At 52.4% G+C, this 25775-nt stretch overlaps 1 protein-coding gene across 2 annotated transcripts; it reads right to left on the reverse strand.

Annotated features, from left to right (window-relative positions):
* Positions 1-11423: 11423 nt before the first annotated feature.
* Positions 11424-25405, reverse strand: AMER3 (APC membrane recruitment protein 3). 2 transcript variants are annotated; one of them, XM_089329356.1, is made up of 2 exons: positions 24337-24500; positions 11424-18730 (listed from the first exon to the last, which is right to left on the reverse strand). In XM_089329356.1, exons 1-2 carry the CDS (start codon positions 24466-24468, stop codon positions 16163-16165), a joined length of 2700 nt encoding a protein of 899 aa, XP_089185482.1. In that variant the 5' UTR covers positions 24469-24500; the 3' UTR covers positions 11424-16162. The 2 variants fall into 2 exon arrangements, with proteins under 2 accessions (XP_089185482.1, XP_002712350.3); XM_002712304.6 differs by lacking the exon at positions 24337-24500 and adding an exon at positions 24516-25405 and having other exon boundaries at positions 13176-18730.
* Between the last annotated feature and the right edge of the window lie 370 nt (positions 25406-25775).

Genomic DNA, 25775 nt, shown 5'->3' on the forward strand with positions numbered 1-25775 from the left:
GTATAAAGACACATAAATAAAGGAAATCAAAGTGTGCTCAGATATAAATCCTTACATTTATTGTAAACTGATATTTTTAAATATTTACTTATTTGTTTGAAACACAGAGTAACACACACACACACACATGCACACACACACACACAGAGAGAGAGAGAGAGAGAGAGAGAGAGAGAGATCACTCTAATCTGCTAGTCCACTCCCCAAATGCCCAAATGCCTGCAGCAATCATGGCTGGGCCAAGCCAAAGCCAAGAACCAGGAACTCCATCCAGGTCTCCCACGTGGGTGACAGGGACCCAAGTACTGCCATTATCTGCTGTCTCCCAGACACATTAGCAGAAAGCTGGATCGGAAGCTTAGAGTATGGAATGCGGGCATTGCAAGTGGCAGCATAACCCACAGCACTGCAGCACTTGTACCTTCGATTTATTTATTTATTTATTTTTTAAAGATTTATTTTATTTATTTGAGACAGAGTTACAGAGAGAGGAGAGGCAGAGAGAGAGAGAGAGAGAGAGAGAGAGAGGTCTTCCATCCACTGGTTCACTCCCCAGATGGCTGCAACGGCTGGAGCTGATCCAAAGCCAGGAGCCAGGAGCTTCTTCTGGGTCTTCCACGTGGGTGCAGGGGCCCAAGGTCTTGGGCCATCTTCTACTGCTTTCCCAGGCCACAGCAGAGAGCTGGATTGGAAGTGGAGCAGCCGGGACTAGAACCAGCACCTGTATGGGATGCTGGCGCTTCAGGCCAGGACTTTAACCCACTGCACCACAGCGCCGGCCCCCAATTGATTTTTTTTTACAGAATTATTTATTTATTTGAGAAGCAGAGTTACAGATAGAGAGGGAGAGACAGAAAGGTCTTCCATCTGCTCGTTCACTCCCCAAATGGCCAGAAAGGCTGGAGCTGGGCCAACTTGAAGCCAAGAGCTTCTTCCAGGTCTCCCAAACAGGTGCAGAGGCCCAAGCACTTGGGCCATCTTCTATGGCTTTCCCAGGTCATTGACAGTAACTGGATTGGAAGAGAAGAAGCCAAGACATGAACCAGTACCCAAATGGGATTGCCAGTGCCGCAAGTGGAGGCTTAACCTAGTACACCACAACACTGTGCCCTCAATTGATTTGTGAGAAATGTGCCAAGACAATTCAATTGAGGAAAGAATGATCTTTTCAATAAATGGTGCAGGTACAATGGGTGTCCACATACAAAAGGATAGTAATACCCCTGCTCCATATCATATACAAGAAGTGACTCTAAATGGGTCCTGGATATAAATCCAAGAGGTAAAATTATAAAACTCTTAAAATATAGGAGGAGCCAGCACTGTGGCATAGTGCCAGCATACCATATGGCTGCCAGTTCGAGTCCCAGCTGCTCCACTTCCAATCCAGCTCTCTGCTATTGCCTAGGAAAGCAAGATGGCCCAAGTCCTTGGGCCCCTGCACCCACATGGGAGACCCGGAAGAATCTCCTGGCTCCCAGCTTCAGATTGGCACAATTCCGGCCATTGCTGCCATCTGGAGAGTGAACCAGCATATAGAAGACCTCTCTCTCTCTCTCTCTCTCTCTCTGCCCTTCAAGTAAATAAACAAATCTTTAAAAATTACAATAAGTAAATAAATTCAAAAATTTTGTGCTTCAAAACACCACCTGTAAAGTGGCAAGAGCACACAGAATGAGAGAAAATATTTCAAACCATTTATCTGATAAGAGTCTGGTACCCAGGGGCCGACTTTGTGGCGCAGTGGGTTAAAGCCACGGTCTGCAGTGCCGCTATCCCATATGGGTGCAGGTTCTAGTCCCGGCTGCTCCACTTCCAATCTAGCTCTCTGCTCTGGCCTGGGAAAGCGGTAGAAGATGCCCAAGTCCTTGGGTCCCTGCGCCCACGTTGCAGAAGCTCCTGACTCCTGGCTCCTGGCTTCAGATCAGCTCAGCTCTGGCCATTGTGGTCATTTGGGGAGTGAGCTAGCGGATGAAAGACACCTCTCTCTCTTTCTCTCTCTCTCTCTCTCTCTGGCTCTATCTCTCTCTGTAACTCTGTCTTCCAAATAAATAAAATAAATCTTTTAAAAAAAGAGTCTGGTACACAAAATATATAAAGAACTTTTACAATTCAACAATAAGAAGACAAAAGTCATGATTCAAACAGGGTAAACATTTGAATAGATGTCTCTTAAAGTGATTGATAGGGACATGAAAAGATGCTCAACACCATTCATCGAAAGCACAATGAGCTACCACTTCGTCCTCACCAGGATGGCTGTGATAACAAGAGCTAGGATGTGGGGCCCCTTGCATGCTGCTGGCAGGAACGCCTAACAGTACAGCAACTTTAGAAAGTAACTTAGTAGCTTCTGAAAATGATGAGCATACACTTATGTGACCCCACGATGTCACTCCCGGGTATACACCCAAGAGAAACTAAAGCATAAGTCCACATCAAAACATACACATGCATATCTGTAATAGTAAAAAATAAAACAGAAAGGACTCAAATATTCAAGTTATGAGTGGATAAGTGCAGTGTGGTATATCCATAGAGTGGAGTATTACCCACCCATGAAAAGGAGTGTCAGAATGCTAGGTGCAACGTGGGTCCTTGACAATATTATGACTACTGGGAAGACAATGGTCACCAGAGCACTGTATGATTCTCTCTGTGTGAAATGTTCAGAACAGGCAGATCTGGAGAGACAGAAAAAGTGATGGTTGCCAGGGGCTGGAAGAAGAGCAGATGGGGAGTATGGTTTTTTTTTAAGGGGGAGATAAAAATGCTCTAAAATTAGAAGGAACGACTCACTGAGGTATATAGAGCTCTGTGAACAGACAAAAAGCACTGAGTTGACCCCTTAAGAAAGGACAAGTTTTGGGACCAGTGCTGTGGCACAACTGGCCAAGCTGCTGTTTACAATGCCGGCATCTTATATCAGATCTCGAGTTTAAGTCCTGGCCGCTCCACTTCTGATCCAGCTCCCTGCTAATGTTCCTGGGAAAGCAGCAGAAGATGGCCCAAGTGCTTGTGTCCCTGCTACCATGTAGGAGATCAGGTCCAGGTTCCTGGCTTTGGATTGACCCAGCCCCAGGTGTTGTGGCCATTCAGGGAGTAAAGCAGCAGATGGAAGATCTGTGTGTGTGTGTGTGTGTGTGCGTGTGTGTGTGTGTGTGTGTCACTCTGCCTTTCAAATCAATTAAATCTTTCCAAAACTGGATAGGATTTAGGGCACATAAATTATATCTCAATAAAGGTGTCATTTAAAAAAATAATGAGCTGTCAGTGAAGCAGGTGCAGGTGTTTCCCAGAGCCTGGCCCAGGTCCAGCCGCCTGCCACGCTGCCTCTCTCGCTGAGCAGCTCCTCACCGACACAGCCTGTTTGCTTTTACTTTACAACCTCATTCAGTAAACAGGCTCCGTATGCTTGGCGGGACTGCTGGGAAGTCTAGGCCAGGTATGCCAGCCTTCTCGGCCAGTGCCACAGCCCGGAGAGGCCTCGTGCTGCATTGGCGGTCAGAGCCCGTTGTCCAGCAGAGAGGCACCTGTGGCCCCCTTTCCTGCGGCTTCACCCTTGTGTGTACCATCTGCCGTGCTTCAACCGCGAGGGGGACAGGCATGGCCTCCCTCCTGAGTGGCATGTGCCAACCTGCACAGTGGGGCTAATGGAGCTTCTCTCTCTCTCTCTCTCTTTTTTTTTTTAGAATTATTTATTTATTTGAAAGGCAGAGTTACCGAGAGACAGAGGCAAAGAGAGAGAGAGGTCTTCCATCTGCTGGTTCCTCCCCAGATGGCTACAATGGCTGGAGCTGAATCAATCCAAAGCTAGGAGCCAGGAGATTCTTCCAGGTCTCCCACGCAGGTGCAGGGGCCCAAGGACTTGGGACATCTTCTACTGCTTTCCCAGGCCACAGCAGAGAGCTGGAATGGAATTGGAGCAGCCAGGACTGGAACTGGCGCCCAAGTGTGATGCCAGCACTGCAGGTGGAGGTTTTACTCACTTCACTCCATGGAGCTTGTCTGTTTTCCTTTGAGGACCCAGCATACAGGAGAGATTGCATATGGGAGAGACAACACGGTGCGAGCGAAGCTGGTGTGCAGCAGGTGGACCTCCTTCGTGCATCCAGATGTTGGCCGTGGGCTCAAGGAAGGACTTCTCCTCCACAACTAGCTCAGCACAGGCGGAGCTGGGTCTGAGCCTCCACCTGATTCCCCTGGTGCCAAGCAGGGGCCGCCACCACCTCTGCGATTGGGCAACCAGGTATCATTGGAGGACCAGGTGCTGAGTCTTGCAACCTCTGTGAATCCACAAGGGAGATAAGCATAGCACCCTCGCAGGGGTGTTGCTAAGAGACAGCAAACACTTGATCTGAGCCAGCCGCATGGATGGTGCTCAGTGCAAGAGGTAGTGGTCATTCTTCCAGACCAGAGTTCCACAAAGCACAGTGCTTGCTCTCATCCTTACTCTCGGGCTCCATCTGCTCCATTTGCAGACCAAGCTCGGTGTGTGGAGAAAATCAGAGGAGGCCAGCCTTGCTCCACGGCTTCTGGGACTCCCCTCCCCACCCAACCCCACCCCCAATCCAGTGAACCATGAAGCCTTTTGCTTTGCTGGTTCTGGCTGGGACGTGACTGCCCAGAGCCCCAGGAGCACTCTACCCTCCCTCAGCACCAGCATCTGTCCACTTTGCTCCTGTTTGATTCTTGTTGGTTCACTCCTGGATTGTGACCCTTTCTGAGGCCATGGGTGTAGGTGATCAGCGTTTATTCAATTTGTGTTGTTCTTGGAGAGCTCAGGGGGCCTGTGTAGAAGGGCAGGTAGCAACTTGTGACTTGAATTAGTTCTCACATCCTTTTTCCTGTCACCTTGACCCCGGGTACCCTGCTGTCATTACCCAGCACCCTTAGAATGTCAGGAACTGGAGACATCTCTTGGGGTAGCTTGGGGCTCCCAGAAGGTCAGAGAAACCCATTATCATATCATCAATGGAAGGAAAAAAAATGTTTGAACCACTTGTCAGGAATTCTCTCCCAGCATTGAGTCATCCTTTTGTTGTAATGTATATGTGCTCAAGGAACTCAGGTTTTTTCTAATACCATTGATCTTTCCAGACATCCATCCACTCATCCATAATCCATCCATCCATCCATAATCCAATAATCCATCATCCACCCATTCATGCAGGCATCTCTCCATCCATCCATCCATCCATCCACTCATTCATCTATCCAGACTTCCAATCACCTAGACATTCAGCAAACATTTCCTGGGCATCATCTCTTCTTGACCACCAGAGGCTGCAATACACTTGACCTCTCCATGGGTGAGCTAACAGATGTATGTTCATAGTGATATATAATAAGCATGTGCAGGAGAATCTGAACAGGCACAAACAGCTGTAAATAAAATGCTGCTGGAGCTGGGATGGGGTGGGGAACCCAGGAAGGCTTAGTGGAGATTTGCTATGGAGCACAGGCCAGGATAGGGAACTGGTGTGGCTGAGATTACCATGCTGGGTGGATTCATAAACGAGAGAGCAGGTGGGGGCAGGAGCTGTGCTGGAATAGGATTCACTTGGCATCCCCAGCTGGGCACTCCTGGGTGCTGGACATAGAGGCGGGCACTGTGTGCCCCACCCCCTCTCAATATACAAGAGCTTACGTTTCACCCTTGAAGTCAGGGCAAACCAGCTTTACCTGTGAAGAGCCAGACAGTTAAAATTCTAGACTTTTCTGCCCATACAATGTGCATCACAAATACCCAATTGTGCTGTTGTACCGTGAAGGCACTTGGGAGAATACTATGTCAGTGAATGACACGACTATGCACCAATAAAAGTTTATAATAGATACCAACAGTCACAGTTCCACCCATTATGAAATGATCCTTTTGATTTTTCTTCAACCATTTAAAAATATAAAGACCACTCTTAGCTTGTGGACCATTACAGAAGGTGGCAACCTGGAAAACAAACTCTCTTGAGGAGTGTGCTAAGTCGAGAGGTCTCTGGGACCTCCTGGGAGAAGTTCTTCTCAGGAGGTCCAGGGCATTCCGGCAGAGCAGGTTCAAGCCTGAGCACCCAGAACCCTTGCGATTAGTGGTGGTGGTGGTGGGATCGTTGAAAGCTCTGGACAGGTGGGCACTATGGTTGATGTAGGTAAGGTGGACTGAAAGATGCTGCACCAGAGGCTAAAGGCTGTGTGCTCAGGGACCAGAGGAAACAGAGTATTAACAGCACAACAGGAGCCGGCGCTGCGGCATAGCAGGTAAAGCCGCTGCCTGCAGTGCTGGTTCGAGTCCCAGCTGCTCCACTTCCGATCCAGCTCTCTGCTAATGGCCTGGGAAAACAGTGGAAGATGGCCCAAGTCCTTGGGCCCCTGCACCCTGTGGGAGACCCTGGCTTCTGGCTTTTGATCAGCGCAGCTCCGGCCGTTGTGGCTATCTGGGGAGTGAACCAGCAGAATGAAATGCTTCTCTCTCTCTTTCTCTCTCTCTCTGCCTCTGCATCTGCCTCTCTGTAATTCTGCCTTTCAAATAAACAAATAAATCTTAAAAAAAAAAAAAAAGCACAGCAGTGCTGGAAAGACCCCTGTCAACAGGGACACAGAGATAAATGCTTGAGATCCGCTGACAGCACTTGTGTGATGCGATGACTTGGACACACGGCGGGGAGTCCAGGACAACATGTGAGACTAGGGAGACTGGGGCAGCAGCAAGGGAAGACGTGACGTGAAGATACTGAGCTCAGGACGGAGGAGGAGCCTGTGGGATAATCCAGTGATCGGAGGCCTTGATGAGAAGTTGGGGGTGACCCCAGGAATACTGGGGAGCGATTGCAAGCTCTTCATCTAGGGAAGCCACGTGGAGAATGTGGAGTGTAAGGAAAGTTTTGTTGGATGGGGTACGTGGAACAGAGGTGAGGGTCCCAGTTCAGGTGAGGGTGGGGGTGGGGCCGGGTGGGAGCTGGAGCAGGATCTGCGAGTTCCTTCTTGTGAGTAAAGCGTCCTGGTGATTCCATCTGGATCACAATCACTGCTTGTTTAAGCAGAGCCATGGTGTGGCTGGCCAGGAGAGGGCAGCCTCTGGTCTCTTGCAAATTGGCCAAAGAACTGGGCCTGTCTCCTGGCAAATGCAGCCCTTACTTGCTTGCTACCTGATGAGCTGTTTGTAGCCTGGTTTCCCACTTGTGCCTCCAGAGGGCCTGAGCCCTGACTGTGCCTGTGGCTGGACCTGCCTGCAGAGCTGGAGGACCACACTGTCCTCCCAATGGCTGCACCGAGGGGGAAGAGGCAGACAGCACAGGCCTACTCATCGCAGACTCCACATTAGGACTCACTCCAAGGAAATCTCGCCCAGACGGTTCTGTGGATGAGACACTGAAGCACAACATCAGTGTGGGGTCACCTTTAGAGGGAGCTTGGCTTGGCCGGAGTGCAGCGGATTATTGTAGAACAGCTCTGGTTTAGCTGCGTCCTGTTACTTCAACTGCAATGGGGTTGCTGGAGAAAGAGAACATTCTGCACTCAGACTGTGATCTTGCCCCGATTAAAATTGCAGGTAAGGGGCCAGTGCTGTGGTTTAGTGGGTTAAGCATCCGCCTGCTGCGCTGACATCCCTTGCAGACGTCGGTTCGAGTCCCGGCTGCTCCACTTCTGATCTAGCTCCCTGCTAACGTGCCTGGGAAAGCAGTGGAGTATGACCCAAGTGCTTGGACCCCTGCACCTGTGTGAGACAGCTGGAAGAAGCTCCTAGCTCCTGGCTTCAGATCGGCACAGCTCCAGCCATTGTGGCCATCTGGGGAGTGAATCAGCGGATGGAAGACCTCTATCTCTTCCTCGCTCTCTCTCTCTCTCTAACTCTGCCTCTCAAATACATAAATTTTGTTTTTAATTGCAGTGAAAACCACAGGTCCTGGCAGTAGTAGTATTTAAAGAAAAGGCAGGATAACTTGAGCACTGTGGGGGAACGCTGGCTGTCTCCGTGTGCCAGGGTTACCTGAACACAAGGCCACAAACAGGGTGGATGAGACAACAGAGCTTCATTTCTCATGGTGCAGGAGGCTGAAGTCCAAGATCCAGGAGCAGGTGAGTTTGGTGCCTTTGAGGCTTCTCTCCTTGTCTAACAGGTGGCTGGCTGCCTTCTCTCTGTGCACTCACGTGGTCTTTTCTCTGAGCTCACACATCCATGGTCTCTTCTCTGCTTCTTTTTTTTTTAAAGATTCATTTATTTATTTGAAAGGCAGACTTACAGAGGGGCAGAGCAAACAGAGAAAGAGAGAGAGAGAGGTCTTCCATCCACTGGTTCACTCCCCAGGTGGCTGCAATGACCAGAGCTGCAGCAGGAGCCAGATGCTTCTTCCAGGTCTCCCATGTGGGTGCAGGGGCCCAAGGACTTGGGTCATCTTGAACTGCTTTCCCAGGCCACAGCAGAGAGCTGGATCAGAAATGGAGCAGCCGGGACCTGAACCAACGCCCATATGGGATGCCGGCACTTCAGGCGGCGGCTTTACCCGCTATTCCACAGTGCTGGCCATGTGTCTTTTCTTCTCAGGAGGACACTGGTCCTATTGGGTTAGGGTCCCATCCTGACAACTTCATTTCACCTCAGTTACCTCCTCCAAGGCTCTCTGTCCCAATAGAATCATGTTGGGAATGAGGGCTTCAAGCTGTGACACAAGGCAGTCCACAGCACCCACTGTCTTAGTTCTGCCCTGTGTTCCTACAACAAACTCCCTGAGGCTGGGTGCTTTTTTTTAAGATTTTATTTATTTATTTGAGAGGCAGAGTTATAGAGAGGCAGAGGCAGAGATAGAGAGAAGTCTTCCATCTGCTGGTTCACACCTAAATAGCTGCAACGGCCGGAGCTGAGCTGATCCAAAGCCAGGAGCCAGGAGCTTCTTCCAGGTCTCCCATGCGGGTGCAGGGGCCTAAGGACTTAGGCCATCTTCTACTGCTTCCTCAGGCCACAGTAGAGAGCTGGATTGGGGACTCGAACCGGCACCCATATGGGTTGCCAGTGCTGCAGGCGGAGGATTAACCCACTGTACCACAGCGCCAGCCCCTGGGTGCTTTATAAAGAGGAGAGGTTGACTTGTTTCCACCTCTGGGGGGTCAGGAGCGGATACTGGTGTCCGCACAGCTCTGGGAAGGGCCTCTTGACGGTTAGTGTCACAAAGTGGAAGAGAGCACGCAGTGGGCTGGGAAGTCAGCCAGCTGGACCTGTTTTCTAACAGTCCACTCTCACAGAAACCAATGCACTCTGTGACACTAGCCTCAACACCTTCCAGGGGCAGTGTGCCCAAGGCCTAATTACTCTCTAGGACCCCAGAGAGAAAATTCCCATCCACTGGCTCATTCCCCAAATGCAACAGCTGCAATGCCAAAGCGGGGAGCCAGGACTGCTCAATCCAGGTCTCCTATGTGCATGGCAGGAATTCAACTACCTGAGCTATGGTTGCTGCCTCCCAGGGTGCACATTAGTAGGAAGCTGGAGTCAGGAGCCAGAGCCGAGTATCAACCCCGGGGAATCCTGATATGGCAGGGAGGTGTCCTAACCAGCGTCTCCCCTGCTACACCTGCCCTGACCTCATCTCCTGAAGTTCCTATCACCTCAACACCTCTGTACTGGAGACCAAGCCTCAGGCATCTGAACCTTTATGGAGTCCACTCAAACCACATCCAAACTCTAGTGCCAGTGCTTTGTGAAAGCTTAAGAAAGCTGGGAACACCGACAAATTACTGTAAAGGCACAGGGATAGAGTTCATCCTCTAAATTTTAAGAAATGTACAAATATTAACTCAGGGAGTGGAGGGACCTCTTTAAGGTCTATTTTAATGTTTCCATCTTGTCATCCTAAGGTGATAGGCTGGCTGGATGGTTTCCTCCAAAGAATGAAGGAACCTCTCTTCATAGCTGTTAGTATCATATCTGTATTCACGTCCAGTGATCTGTAACTTGGAGCCTTGAGACCTAGGCTCCTAAGATAGTTCCGGGAAAATGCATTTGTGAGAATGTTGCTAATAGAAAATTGCATCAGCTCATGCCGACTTATCAACTATGTTTGTCTCAGGAAATTGAATTTGCTCACCAGCCACGCTATAATTATCTCCCTCACTGTCACCTCACTGTTCTCCTTATCTTCTCCCCTGAATATAAATTGTATAAACACAGTGGCTTCTTAGGAAAAGCACTGATAGGTTCTTCTCCCCCCCAGCTTAAGCAACATTAATGCGTGTTGGTAGATACTTATCATAACAATGCAACACTCCAACTCATCCTTCCTTCCCACACGTATATTAAGAAACATGCATGTGAGCATAGACATGCACGCGTGTACTGTGGACAAGAGGCTGCCTTAGACAATGCTTGTTTCTGCCCAATTCCTAGCAGAGTCCTCAAGCCTGGTTCTTCCTGACCGTTCACGTGACCTCTTCTCCCCACCACAACACAGCCTGACCTCTGCTCGCCCTTTGAGGCTGAGGCTCTTACCCTTGCCCCAGTCTTCTTCCCAGCCTGTGCCTTTCCTTCTCCCAGATGGTTGCAATGGCCAGAGCTGCACGGATCCTAAGACAGGAGCTTCTTCCAGGTCTCCCACACAGGTGCAGGGGCCCAAGGACTTGGGCCATCTTCTACTGCTTTCCCAGGCCATAGCAGAGAGCTGGATCAGAAGTGGAGCAGCCAGGACTCGACCCGGTGCTATATGGGATGCCAGCACTGCAGATGGTAGCTCTATCCACTATACCACACCGGCCCCCGAGACAGTGTTTTGATTCCTAGCATTTCCTTTTCATTTTTCTGAGAATCCTGTCAGCTGGCATCACCCACCTGAACCCAATTGTCATCTCCTTTTTCCCTTATAGCCCTTGACATAGGAATCATAGTTGTTCCAGGCTCTCCATCTGATAATTCCAACATCTGTGCCATATCGAATCTGATTCTAATGATTGACCTGTCTCTTCAGACTTTCTTTTCTTTCATCTTTAGTGGGTTTTGTTGTATTTTGTCAAAAGCCAGACATGTCATTTAGGACAACAGGTACTGGGGTAAGTAGGATTGCGGTGCAAGGATTCACGTTCATCTGTCAGGTGGCTGGGCTTATTTTAGTGCTTGGCACAGAGACCCCCTAATTACCCAGCAGGTTCCCTCCTTCTTCTTTGGCCTCCCTTTGCTCTGGTCTTCAGGAAGGGACTTTGCCTTGCAGCTCTGTTGGCCATTAATCCACTTGCTAGCTGCATGTGTGGGCAAGGAGTGGAGGGGAGGGGAGCCCTCTTAATTTCTAGTCTTCCAAGTCTCTGTGCCTTCAGAATCCTGGTCCTTCCACGGTCCGGCCTCGGCAAGTCCAAGGGGTCCCAAAGGAGGGGAGGCATTGGCGAAGAAAGAAGATGACGAGACGGGGTTTAGGTAGCAAGGGCAGGCATCCTTCTGCCGTTCCTTCTCATAGCTTTATTTTATACTCTTTTTACACATATTTTTCATTAAGCCTTCTTCCTCCTAAGCCTCTATTCTTTCTGAGAAAGAACACATCACAAGTGATCGTCTATGCATAACTCTTCTCTATTAATCTTGTTTTGTTTCATTTTCCTTTCATGGCCTCATCATAACCTTCCCATTAATCTTTTCTCTATTCATAGTGGATGCATCGGCTATATGAAACTTGCTTAACTTATCTAAAGGTGCTAGACAAAAATTCCAAGCTTTCAAAGGTTAATCAGTTTATTTTATAAGGTTAAAACTGTATATAGAAAGTTCTAATGATTATATCCTATTTTTCTAAAGGTAAATCACACCCCCAAGAGCCGTGTTTTTTATAGGATCTATTCCATTGCCTAATGTAAGAGTTCCTTGTTCCTTTGTTCTGCATTTCCAAGCAGGGGCATAGCATCCTAACCTGTGTAAGAATGGTAGTGCTTGTTCATCAATCCACTTGCTGTAATATCAACTACATACCTGCCATTCTCATCATACACTCCTGTGCAAGGCAAGGGGGTGTCTGTGGGAACAAGCACCTGCATGCTCTTTCTGTTCTATTTTCTCATCAAACTCCTCATTACTCATGTTCCTAAGAATATTTTGATCTAGAAAAATTTTAGGAGATTCCCGTCTTATTTCCCAGTCACCTCCTGTAACTCATTTTTTTTTTACAAGGAACACCAATTTCACTACAACATTATTAAACCTAAAAAAAAAAAAAAAAAACCAGCAGAGAAGACGGCTTCAGTTCAGTTGGGGGCTTCCTGCTTTGTGGAGTTCCCCCTCCTCCAGCTGGGACTTTGTCATATGGCATGGATGACATCTACTCCGTCATGGTCCCTTCGGGGCAGGACGGCATGTCCCCACTGAGCCCTCTCCCTTGTCAATGCTTGCTTCATTCATTTATTGCCCCTTGCCTGGCACAGGTGGGCTGGGAAAGACTGCGTGGGTGGGGGAGCCCATTCCTCAGCTTGGAAGGGGTTTCAGAACAGCCCTCTGAGAAGCCCCTTCCCAAGAGGGAGGCCTGTGCTGGGGAGACCGGCTGGTCGGGGGCTTCTCAAGGAACTTTTTCCCCTCCCCTGCCATCTTCACTCTGAACAAGGGCAGTGATTCCTGGGGAAGAAGCCACTAAAATGGTGACTGGCACTGACCAGACCCCTAGCTCCTTACTCTGCCTGCCACAACTTGTCAGATTTTTTTTTTTCGTGTATTTTGACCAGTTCTTGACATCCCCTGACTTCAGCTCCAGGCCTCAGATCTGTTGCTATATTTCTGGGGGTGCCCCTGTCTTTCCAGGTTTCCACAGTCATTTGCCATACAGCTTCAGTTGACTGATGGGCCAAGGTCACTCACTGATATTTTTTTAAGATTTATTTAATTAATTGAAAGGCAGAGAGAGAGAGAGAGAGGGAGAGGTCTTCCATCCACCAAATGGCTATAACACCTGGAACAGGCCAGAGTCAAGTGCCTGGAACTCTATCCTAGTCTTCTATGTGGGTGGCAGGGGCCCAAGTACCTGGGCTATGCTCCAGTGGCTTTCCAGGTGCATTAGCAGAGAGCCAGATCAGAAGTGGAGCAGCCAGGCCTTGAACCAGTGCTCTAATACAGGATGCTGTCATCAGGGGCAGTGGCTTAACCCACTGTGCCACAACGCTAGCTCTGCGTCTTTTTAATTGTTTCCTTTTCTTTCTAAAAATTATCTATTTATTTGAGAGGCAGAGAGGCCCATAGAGAAAGATACACACACATACACAGAGAGAGAGAGAGAGAGAGAGATCCTATCCACTGGTTTACTCCCCAAATGCCTACAATACCTGAGGCTGGCCAGGGTGAAGGCAGGAGCCAGAAATGCAATCTGGGTCTTCCACATGAGTGGCAGAGACCCAAGGACTTGAGCCATCACCTGCTGCCTCCCAGAGTCTGCATTAGCAAAAAGCTGGAATTGGGAATGGAGCCAGGACTTGAACCTGTGCATGCTGATACGAGATCTGGACGTGTTAACCACTAAGTCAGAAACCCACCCTTCTACTTTTTCCCATAAGGTTGAGAGTGACAACTTGTAAGGTGTTTACCTGTAGTAACAGAAGGCAACCTCTGCCTTCCCATTGACAGGGTTCATATGAGCATGGGATACCTGGACAGTGACACAGAGTCCTGGGAGCAGGAGGCACTGTTCTTTAAAAAAAAAACTCTTGGGGCTGGCGCTGTGGTGCAGTGAGTTAAACTACTACCTGCAGTACCGGCATCCCATATGGGCACCAGTTTGAGTCCTGGCTGCTTCACTTCCTATATAGCTCCCTGTTGTGGCCTGGGAAAGCAGTGGAAGATGGTCCAAGTCCTTGGGCCCCTGCACCTGCGTGGGAGATCCAGAAGCTCCTGGCTCCTGGCTTTGGATTGGCCCAGCTCCCGCTGTTGTGGCCATCTGGGGATTGAAATAGCGGATAGAAGACCTCTCTCTCTCCATCCCCCCCCCCGTAATTCTACCTTTCAAATAAATAAATAAGTCCTTTTTAAAAATAACTTCTGTTCACTGTGAAGTTTTGACATTTTTGAGCAGAATTCCGTGGGTCAAAGAAGTGGGCGCAGCATCGTCTGGAGCAGCAGCAACCAGAAAACAGCACGTCTGTCCACCCACCTGGCAGTGTTTGAAGTCCTTGCTGCCTATGGGAGACTGTGGGCTGGAGTGGGAGGGCAGCAGGGACACCTTATGCTTTGCAGTGAGAAAGGATCGCACCTCCCACAGGGACATCACGGGCCCTCGAAGGGTCTGAAGACACTCACCCGCCTGGCAGGACCTGGCTGCCCCCACCCCAATCACCACGCATCATTGCACCATGGCAAGGAGGAGCCCTGTCCCCCCCTCCTCCATGGGGAAGGTGTCTGGGTCTCAAGGCCAGAGTCCCGTTTAAACCTTAGCTCTCCCTTCTCTCCAGGGCCAGAAAGGAACCAGAAAACCCCACACAAGCTTTTTGACCTTTTATTCTTCCAGCAAGTATTCACCGAGCATTGACTCTGTCAGGGGCAGTGAGAAGCCCTGTGAATGAGGGAGGGTGGCCTGCCTCCCCCGGGGGGCTCCCATGCTGCAGGCAGGGTGGGGGGGACACATGACTGGCACCCGAGGGAGAGGGCAAGACAGGAAGGGGACGGCTCCCCGAGGGTCATTGGCAGCAGGAGCTCAGTGTGTTCAGAGCCTGCTGGGGCAAGGCTTTGACTCCTGGTCTGGGAGTCACACCCCATCCACCCCACGTCCTGGCTATGTGTGTCTGTGGGTAAGTCACTCCCATGCCCTGGGCCATCTGCTTATCAGTCAGTAGATGACAGTAAGAAGTGCATTGAGGTTGAGGCAGCTCAGGTGAGCTGAGCTCAGGTGAGCTGAGCTGAGTGCATCCTGCTCCCACAGGGCTCAGTGGGCAGGTCCTGGGCAGCCCTGAGCCTCTGCTGTGTGCCAACTGGATGCAGCCTGCAACCTGCACCCAGCAAGCATCTGAACTACTGTGGACACAGAACACAGGAGCTTTGCCAGCCTGAGACCAAGTGACAGTGAGCAGGTGCACTGCGCCCCTGCCACCTTCCAGACTACAGCCCTCATTGCAAACCCCAGCCTGTGCAGGCTGTCAGAGCAAGCACCCCTCGCTTCCCTCTCCTCTGCTCCAGGGAGCTCGGCAGGGAATGAGACTCATCCGCTGACCTTTTCCCACACTGGCCTTTCCTCCAGCAATAAATCTCACGCTGCGAGTCGTGTTCCATCCCTCGTGTCTTGCCACGGTGTTTTGGCTGAGGTAGGATCCAATCCTTGACGATGTGACTGAGCCCTCTGTCCCTGCACCTGCTGGTCTGACACTGAGCCAGAATGGACAACTGGCCCTTCCTGTGCTCACCAGCTCCCTTCCCCCACCGCCACGATTCTAAACATCTGAGTGCTGTGTATGCGTCTCCTGGGATTCGGGGGCACAACCCCATTCCAAGGCAAATTTTCCCGATTTTCTGAAGGCAGGGGGGTGGGGAGGAGTCAAGTCGAATGCCTTTGCTCCTCCCAATAGAATGGCAGTGTCAGGAAGCGTGGCCTGGCAGTTTCCCAGAGAGCGTTTTGCCAAATGTGATTTTCAGTTAGAGAGCACATATCTGGGAGATCACCGTGTGGAACCATCTGGGACAGAGACTCCAGCCACCTCACTGTGTAGGCTCTATCGGCGTTGGCCCCAGCAGGACTGCAAAGTACCACACGATGTGAGTTCAAGGCTTTCGTCGGGAAAGAGCTCTTCAGTCCCCTATTGTGTTGTGGCCACCTGGCCCCTGGCAGAGAATAGGTTAGGGTGGGGAAGGGGCCCTCCTGGCCTTACATCCCTCTGTCTCCCACCCCAGTCAGCCTCACACATCCCATGCAGGTAGGTGTCCTGTCACCCTATGTATATGAGAGTCTGGACCAATTCCTTCCCATCCATCTCAGGCCTGAGTGCCTCCCTTACTTGGGGCACAAGGAGCAGCCAAGTGTTTGCCATGTCACACTGTCCGTGGCCTTGGGTTGCCTGAGCAGTGGGTTCAAGGATGCCTCCATATGCAAATGCCTCGTCCTCGCCTGCGTGAGTCCGATCACCCCCTCCCCCTCAACCACAGTCCTCACATCAGGGCCAAGGTGGGGATTTGCATACCAAGCTCTCCTGGATGTGACCATACGAACATACCTCCCAGTAAGCACGGCCCCCACTACAGGTGGGGCTCTGCCATGGCCGGCCGGGGGCCGCCGGCTTCTGGCTGGTTGCCGAGGAGGTCCTCGTGGGCCAGGAGGCTGCAGCAACATCTGGGGACACTTGCAGAGGGTCCCCTGTCCCACTGGCCATCCAAAGTGAGGCCCAGGATTTCTGGGGAGTGGCTCCAGGAGTTCTGCTGTACAACGGTGGCCAACGGGGGCTCAGAGTCCAGCTGATCCCTCTGTACTGCCTGCTCCACAGCTCCTGCACTGGGTGGCAGGGGCTGGTCCTCCACAGATGCACAGGCCCGGGCACTCAGCCCCACTGGCTCCACCGTGAGCTGGCTCAGGTCCACGATGAAGTCTGCACATCTCTGGTCTTGTAGGCTGGCTGGGGAGAGCAAGTCACAGGAAGCAGCCTTGCTGGGAGAGCTCTTCAGCTGGTCCTGCTGCATATTCTCAGGGCACTTGGCATGGGGCTGTCTGAAAAGCCCACTGCCCATGGCCTCCCTTAGAGGCTGCGCAACCAGGGACTGGCTATCTGGGTCAATTTGCAAGGCTGCCACCCGGGCCACACAGCCTGTCAACACGGGCTCTGCATCCAGAGTGCTCCCCTCCTGATCTGGCCTGCGTGGGTCTTGGAAACAGCCCAGGTTCCCTGGTGGTCGGGGCTCCTTCTGCAAGCTAGGCCAGGCAGGGGGTGCCGGGGTCTTGCTTTTATTAGAAGCGTCTGTTGTTGCTGCTGTGGCCACAGACCCCACAGAGGAGAACCGGCCATCGGAGTGGTCCTGTCTCCCTTCCTCTAAAAAGGGGTCCCCCACGGCCCCTGCTAGGCTGGTGCTGTCTCCAGCAGGCAGGCCCTTGGTGCCCGAATGCACCCAGAGTGCCTGCCTGCTGGGTGCTGAGCACACTGTGGCTCTGCGTGTCTCAGAGGCCCGGTCCACCCTGCCTTCCTGCTTTTGTACAAGTCCCCCAGGAGCTTTCTGGGGTCCCAGTGGGGGTGCAGACTCCCCAGGAGCAGGGGCAGGGGCAGCGGTGTGTGGCGTGCGGGGCTCGGGGCCGCGGCGGAGCCAGTTGACAATGCCCATGGTGATGGCGAGCTCTGTGTCACAGAGCTTCAGCAGGCACTCTTTGCCCTTCCAGGAACTCTGCAGGAAGCCCTGACTCAGCAGGTCCGGGCCTGGTGCTGGAGCCAGGTTCTCCTCAGCCCCAACGTGGAAGCTACACATGGACAGTGGCGTCCCCAGGGCTGGCCCGGACAGACTCTCAGACACACATAGGTCATCGTCCAGGCTTGGACCGACAGGGCTCTCGCTGGGGTCGTAGAAGAGCTCATAGAGGGCATCCCCGCTGTAGCTGTCCCGGGGGAAGGTGGCTGCAGGTGTGCCTGGGCTCGGGGCCTCCTTCTTGTCCTCCTCGAGGCCTGGGGAGAAGGAGTCATAGTAGCCCTCATCACTCGTGGACACGGATTCCGGCTGCTCGCTCTTGGGCGTCCCTGTGTCTATGGAGCTGGCTTTGGAGCCACTGGGAGGGTCCCTGCAGGGGCACAGGGGCAGCTCAGCCAGCTCAGCTGTGTCTAACTTGGGCTGATCAGTATCTGTGCCCTGCGGTCCTGCCAGCCAGGGGCCCAGCAGGGCACGATGCTGCTGCCTCACGGAGCGATTCACGCTGTCCCAGAACCTGGTAAAATCTGACACCTCGTTCTGCGCAGGTGACGCCAACTTCTCCACCCCACCCTGGAAGGGGCCTCCAGGAGTCTTGCTCTCTGGGGCTTGTGACGCCCGGGCTGGGCTCTCCAGGCTGTCATTCAGCTCCAGGGATGGCACAGAGCTTTCATCTGCAAAGATCTCCCCGCAGCCTGTGAGTGAGTCGAAGCTCTTGAGTGAAGCCACGTCCTCACACAGCGCCCTGCAGAGGTCAAAAGATGAGTCCAGGAGGAGGTCGCCATCCGACAGGTCGTGGCATAGGCCATCCAGCCCTGGGTCCTCGCCCAGGGGCAGCAAAGTGGTGCCTCGCCGCCCTGCAGCACGCGACAGGCCCCCAGGAGAGGACAGGCTCTTGCCCTTGGCCACCAGTGCCGCCACATTCTCCGTCTTGTTCCTGCGGATGTGGAACAGGTTCCAAAAGCATTTCTTGGGCCGCTTCAAGGAAATCCTCTTCCTCGGGATGCTCTTGGCCACAGCTGGCACAAAAGGCACCTGGGGCACAAAGTGGCGGTAGTCAATCATGCGCTGGCCTCCGGGAGGTCCAGGGAAGCTGGCGCTGCCCACCAGCTGCCCAGAGGTGCCGGCTGCCCTGCCAGCCCCAGGTACACTCTCATGGGTCTTGCTCTTCCGAACCAGTTTGAAGGTGGCCCCAGAGGCCACAGGTCCCGCTTCTGAGTCCGACTGTACCTCCTTGTTGGGGCATCCATCGGACCCGTGGACAGTGGGCCGGGTGTGGGAGCCCTTCTCACTGGAGCCTGCATCCTCCCTTGCTGGAGCAGTGGCTGCTGGCTCTGGGGCTCTCTCGTGGGAAATCTGCAGGCTGGATTTGATGAAGGTCTTCCCTCTCTTCAGCTCCATTGCTGCCCGTGGTCCCTGTCGCTGTGGAGGAAAGCAGGAGGCACTTAGTGTACGATATTGGGTGGCCCATGGGCTCTGGAAGACCTCTGCCCACCCTTGCTTGCACAACTGGTATGGCTGCAGGAGCCTGGGTCCCAGCAGAGGTGAGGGAGAGAGGGATGGGACAGCCCTACCCATGGTCCTCACTTCCACCTTCATAGGCAATAGATACCCAGAGAAGTTAAGCCTGAAGACACCCCATAGGAACCCAAATGAGAGCTCATTGGGGCTGCTGAGTTTTTGAAGCACCCAAGCACCTCTGAGCTCATCTGAAGCTCCCTTTCCCAGTGTCCTACCCATAGCACCTCAGTTCATCCACAAAGACTCAAATCTGTCTACTCCTGGGCCAAAGGCAGCCAGGGAACACCCTCACTGTCCTCCAGGGCTATGTATCTGCTGGGGAAAGCAAGACTCAACCTACACAGAGGCCATCAGACAAGACACGGCTGAGCTTGAAGATGGAGCGGAGAGAGAGAACCTCAGAGTAGAAGCAGCCTGGGGCAAGGGGCAGGCCAACGGGGACACACAGAGCACCCTGGGTTGATGGACAGGCAGCTGTCACCTTCCATGCACACTTCACCAGCAGATATTGGTGCCAGCCAGGGACAGTCTCTGAGATCCCTGGGAAAGGCACTGGTATGTGCCCTTGGCGTGGGAGTCGGGAAGCTGGAAGAGTGCTAGTGCGAGATTGTTCTAGCACAGCTAGGATGTCTAGCCTGATCTTGGGGTCATGGATGTCTTCCGATGGTGGGCAGAAGCAGGGGCACAATGAAATTGATGGTTGGGGGATGGCTCTGTAGCATAGTGGATAAAGCTGCCTACTGTGTGCTGGCATCCCATATGGGTGCCGGTTTGAGTCCCAGCTGCTCCACTTCCAATCCAGCTCTCTACTATGGCCTGGGAAAGCAGTGGAAGATGGCCCAAGTCCTTGGGCCCCTGCATCCACATGGGAGACCCAGAAGAAGCTCCTGGCTTCTGGCTTCGGATCAGTGCAAATACGACCATTACAGCCATCTGGGGAGTGAACCAGCAGATGGAAGACATATCTCTCTCTCTCTCTCCCTCTCCCTCTCCCTCTCCCTCTCCCTCTCCCTTTCCTTCTCCCTCTCCCTCTCTCTTTCTCCTCCCTCCCTCCCTCTCTCTCTCTCTCTCTCTCTCTGCCTCTCCTTCTCTCTGTAACTCTGATTTTCAAATAAATAAATAAATCTTTTTTAAAAATTACAATGAAGTTGATGACCTAACATGAACTAGCCTGCACCTGATGTGCGAGTGGAGGACTGAAAGAGTGAGGACAGAGAGAACTAATAAGAGGCAAACAGGCTGAGGGCAGGGAGCAAGGTGTATGGAAGCTACAAAGGGTGAAATCAGAGACTCTTCCAAAGGCATTCAGCTGCCAGATAAGAAAGAAAAGCAGCAGGGAGTTTTAAATGCTGAGGCCAAGAGAATGGGACAATGCAAGGTGGCAAGGGAGAGGGGAGGCCAGCAAAGTGAGGTGCAAGGGACTTGTCCCAAAAGTTACTTTGGGAGAGAGGAACTCTTGTCTAGTTTCAAGCCTGCTGTCTCTGAGGTACGTTTGGAGATCCCCAAGACCTCAGCAAGAGAAGGCAAAGCCAGATGGCCCAATCTGAGGACCTCCCCGAGATCCTGCTCGCTGACTCCACATGGCCCCGGACCCGCCCTCTCCTTTTGCTTGAAACACACTCTGTTCCAGTGCCACTGCTCCCCTCCACCCAACTTTTCTTCGTGGTGAGTGGCTTAGTGTCAGTCCTTCATCAGTCTGGCCAGGGAGAAACAGTGTCTGGTTTCTGCATGGGACTGCTCCGTAGGCAGCCCTGCAGTCATTCCCCCCAGCTCCCAGCCTGTGAGCAGGACTGCCACAAGTGTGAAAGCAAGCGGCTCAGTCAGCCTGCTGCCTTTCATACTCACTCCCCTGGGAACCCTCCAGATGGCTGTGTGACAGCTACGAGCTGACAGTCCCTGAAATGCTTCTGCACAAGGACTTGGGTAGACAGAGGGGCTGCTTCACAGTCCAGTTGGCTAAGTTGGCATTGTAGGGGCTCCTGGGATCCAAGCTGACCAGCCGCCACCTGCTGCCACCCATGGGCAGCACTTCCTCCCTTCCAATGGGCACCTCAGGCCTTTGGCAGGAAGATAAGCAAAGGAGCAGGCATTTTGCCAGCTGCAGCTCAGCTCTTGGTAGCAGCACCCTGGATGGGAAATGGTGCCCCAAACTGCCATGCTGGCTCTTCTGCCTCCTGCCAGATGGCCTGTGCCCAGACCTTCCCACCTTGCACCTGCAGACTCCATTTCCCCTTGGCACATTCCTTTGCAGTCTAGGTGAGGTCTCCCCCAGTTCTTCTGAGCTTTTGCTGCACACAGCATAGTGTTTATTACACAAGCTCTGGCGTTAGACAACCCAGACTTGAGTCTCTGTTACACCCACCTACCAGAGCAAAGAGCTTGGTCCCTAACCTTGGAAGGGATGGGCTTTTGCAACCATTATTTGATAAAAGACAAGCTCAGAATCAGAAAAGTTAGTTCATTGGCCCAGGTGACATGGGGGGCAAAGGACAGGGCTGGGAATGGAGCCAAGCCTGCATGATTCTGAACTTGACATTTTATGAACCAACTGCTCACATTCTCTCTGATGGGAAATCTAGAAGTAGAATAACAAGCATATTTTTCCAAAGCATTTTGAAATGCACAATAAAAGTGAAGATTACAAGCGACAAAAGCACCAAACCCAAACTTAGAAAAGTCATAATTGGTGGCAATAAAATTTTGAGGGCAGGAAGTTTTGGAGACATTCACTATGAGATACCTACTTCACTTATCCTTTTCAATGTTTGGGGAAATTCTATTTTTTTAACCATGCTCTTGGAAATTACTTGAAACAGGCCACAAGGATGATCTCACTATCTGCAGAATTTTGCAGCTGCAAGAATTGCGATGGTTTATTTGATAAGCTATAGATCTCTACAAATAAGACTACCAGCTTCTCTGTTCTCAGAGCAATCAACTGATTTCAAATCATGAACAGATGGAAATTTCACTCCACTCTGAACTTGGAAAATGATCCTTCAAAATGGCTGTCACTGCTCGAGATGACTGGACCAGTGTCACTGATTCACTGCCAAGCCTGCTTCTGAGTTTGTCACTCTGCTCACAGATAGCATAACAGGCACTATGGTACCATGCAATGAAGCCAAAGCATCGATACTGGAACAGCCACATGAGCTCTAGTCTGTTCAGTCCAGTGCATTTCTACGTTAAGATATTTGATCAGAGTCTGTCCTTTTGGAAATGTGTGGTTGTAAGTGATGTGGGTGGGAGCCACCCCCACCCCCTGCCACTGCCTGGCTGGAAGCAGACTGAGCAGTCACCTCCCACGACAGTTCTCAGAGGCACAGTGGGATCTGTATGGACAGCCAGATGCTGGCACTGTCACTGCCCGAGGGCTGAAGCCAAATGCATCCAAGTTCTCAGTTGCAAAAACACACACTCTAGCCCTGTGGCTAGAGACTCCATCAGTGAAATCCCAGCTGGGAAGAGGACAGATTCTCTCCACCTTGCACCACATCGATCCCCCCAAAGCACCAAGCAGACCCGCCCTCTTGACTGCACACTCAGCAACCACTGGTTCTGTCACTGGGTCCTGTGAGAATTCTCTAAGGTCCAAGGCTCCAATCATAAATCAGCTGTGAGCTGTGATTTACAAAAATGATATATTTTATGTGAGATATCTTAGCCATATGTTTACATCTAAGTTTCCTAAAGAGGATGATAATGGGTCTGGAATTTTTTAAAGATTTATTTATTTATTTGAAAGGTAGAAAAACAGAGAGAGAATCTTTCATCTGCTGGTTCACTCCCCCACAAGACCTCAAGGGCTGAAGCCAGGAGCCAGTAACTCCATCCTGGTCTCCCACATGGGTGGCAGGGGCACAAGTACTTGGACCATCTTCTGCTGCTCTCCCAGGTGCATTACCAGAGAGCTGGATAGAAAGCCGAGCAGATGGGACTCAAACAGGCACTCTGAAATGGGATGACAGCATCGCAAGCAGAGGCTTAACCTGTTGCACCACGACTCTGGATGCTGGAATTTTGAATTCTACAAGTGCAGTGTGTATGTGTTATTTTTTAAGACACCAAGGCCCAGTGCTGACTCCCCAAGATACACCTGCAGATCACACGAGAACAGGGACTACACAGTCTACATATCTCATCAACTCTGTGTGAAGGATGTAATATTTATCCAAAACCTGAAAGACAGCAGAAAATGGCCAGGAAAAAGACATGGGTGGTATATTTCAGACAGGAAGTGAGCCCTTCCAAAAGGCCTCAAGGAGCAAGAGAAGGAGAATATGAGAGTGCTCTTTAAAAGTTGCGGACATGGAATGAAAAGATAAGCAAAGATAAGCTTATTTCATTCCCCCAAAACACTTGCCATCCATGCATGGTGTTTTCATAACGCACATTTTCCATGAATTTTTTGAAGACCCTGTCTCTGGATGGATTTTGAAATCTTTTTGCATTGAAAAGTAAATTTATTTTGTAATTTCATTTTCCACAAGCTTTTTGAAATGCCCTAGTATGGAGAGATATGAAAAACAGCCCAAGCTGCTTGGCAGACTGACTGGGCAGGGAGACCTGGCCTACATTCTATGAGCCATGGGGAGTCATCCATCAAGGGCGTGACATGGCCTGAGTTTGAATGTTCACAGGTGACGCCAGCTCCAGGCCAAAATGGAAAGTAAAGAACAAACACAAGGAGGCGGTGCAGAAGCAGAATCCAGCAGGGAGAAGGTGGGAGCAGAGATGCTAGTGTCTGTCCACGCACCTCTCGCCTCCATGCATACACCAGGATGTGGACTTACTGCAAATTGAGCAAATGAAGTCAGCTACAGGCTACTTGTCTGCAAGCTGGGTAACTGGCTCAGCCTTCTAGGACTTCCTCTTCCCGTGGAGAAGGTAACTTGATGCCTTTTTTTCCCTTTTTAACACAAAGTGACCTGGTGTCAGATTCCAGGGGGCAAAATAAAACCCCTACAGGAAGACAGCAGCAGGAGGAGCGTTCTCGGAGAACTAAAAGGCTAATAGTTTCAGTATTTGCTATGCCTTTCCCTGTCCCACCCCCAATACCCAGGAGGATCACAACAGTGAAATACAAAGGTAGGCATGGTGCTAAGAAAGTGCAGGTGTGGGAGGGAGCTCCGCCCAAGGACTTCCTGCAGACTGGGGCGGGGTGCAGACCGTTGGGCAGTGGTGCACCTCCGTAGGAGCCTTGCCTTGTCATCGGGTGGATGGAGTGAGGCCATTGTAGGAAGGGAATGCTCCCGCGTTCAGGGGTGGGGGTGGAGTATAAAGCAGAAATAGAATCTAGGATGAGAGCATCAGCGAGCCACCCAACCCCCACATTGGAAGACAAAGGGCCTTTGGGGAGCGAAGGTCCCAGCCCACCTCCTCTGAGGAAGCCCCTGGGCCTTCCTGCGGGGAACAGGAAGATGGGCCTTCCCCAACCCCCGAAGGGTTTCTCCCCTTCCTTAGCTCATACCCCAAGGGTCACCACTCCCAAGCCCCACACTCACCAGCACCATCTCCGATGGGCACCAAGGAGTGGAGAGGGTGCCGACCCCGGGTCCCGCGTGGGGCCGCCCATCGGGCGACAGAACGCACCAATATTCCCAATCCTCCCCTCCCGCCACCACCAGAGTCCACATCCGCGCGGCCGGGACCCATGCAGCCTCTCGGGGCCCCGGCGACTTACCGCTTGGCTGCCAGGAGTGCGACAGGGCGCGGCCGGGACCCGGCCCCGCGCGCCGCGTCCGAGCCCTAGCCGCGCGCTCAGCACCACGGTCAGCTCCGGGCGCCGCGCGCCGGGCAGGGCGGAGGGAGGCGGCGTGTCCGCGCCCACCCGCAGCCGCTCTAGGGGCTTTGCGGCGGCGCGGGGGGCGGGTAGGCGAGGGTTAAAGCCGCCGAGGGTGACGGCAGGGGCGGGGCCGGGCCGGCAGCCTGCGGGACGTGGCGACTGGCGCAGGGCTGGGCGAGGTGCGGCGCGCTGGACTCGGGAGTGGGCTGCGTCGCGAGGGCGGGAGAGAGGGAGGGCGGCCGCCGCCCGGCCCTCGCTCCCTCTCGCTTTGTGTGGGTTTCTCGGTGTCTCTGCCTCTCTGCGGAGCTGAAGGTTTGCATCCCTCGCTCTCCGGTCCGCTCTGCGGCCCCACTGAGCGCCCAACTCCTGGAAGCGAGCAGGTGTGGGTACGCCGCCCCCACCCCACCCCCCGCAGCCAGCCGCAGACCCCAACCCCTGGTCCTGCCCAGGATTCGGAGCAGGTGTTGGAAGAAGGTGCAGGCCAGGGAGGCAGAAGCCAGGCGGCTTCTTCCAGAACCTTCTTTATGTGCCTTTCTTGGACTTGATTATGTCAGTAACAGGTTTGAAAAAGGCACTTCCCCTCCAGAGAGCTTCTGCGTGGGGTCTGCTGGCGCTGGGCCCTACTGTGGTCCTGTAGGGGAGGAGCAGAAACGCTGTGGGGACACAGCCCCTGCCACAGAGCCGGGACAGGGCTCCACACGCTGAATGCGGTGCCCAGGACTGGGGTGGCAAGCAAGGACAAGGTGTGGATTAAGTGGCTGGAGCAGGGAGCGGGGTGCCGGGGGTTCAGCATGCGTGAGTGCTGGGGCATGGGGCTGTGAGGGGCAGATTGCGTCAGGGACTCCTGGCGGAGCGGAGCACCATCTGGGAGGGGTAAGAGGAAGGACACAGAAGTGGCCCATTTGGCTCTGCAGTGGCCTGGGAAAGCAGTAGAGGATGGCCCAAGTTCTTGGGCCCCTGCATCTGCATGGGAGACCGGAAGGAAGCTCCTGGCTGCTAGATTCGGATCGACCCAACTCCGGCCATTGCGGCTGTTTGGGAAGTGAACCAATGGATGGAAGATCTTTCTCTTGTCTCTTCCTCTTTCTGTCTGTAACTCTGCCTCTCAAATAAATAAATAAAATCTTTAAAAAAAATAATGCATGCTAGTCTCTCATT

This window comes from Oryctolagus cuniculus, chromosome 3 (assembly GCF_051225735.1).
Source record: "Oryctolagus cuniculus isolate XC-2025 breed Fujian yellow rabbit chromosome 3, ASM5122573v1, whole genome shotgun sequence".
NCBI lineage: Eukaryota > Metazoa > Chordata > Mammalia > Lagomorpha > Leporidae > Oryctolagus > Oryctolagus cuniculus.

Bases quoted from the DNA above. Each gene is read 5' to 3' on its own strand.
- AMER3 (XM_089329356.1), bottom strand. From the start codon at position 24,468: ATGTGGACTCTGGTGGTGGCGGGAGGGGAGGATTGGGAATATTGGTGC. The intron at 18,731-24,336 runs GTGAGTGTGGGG...TTTCCTCCACAG, and splicing joins GCCCATCGGAGATGGTGCTG to CGACAGGGACCACGGGCAGC.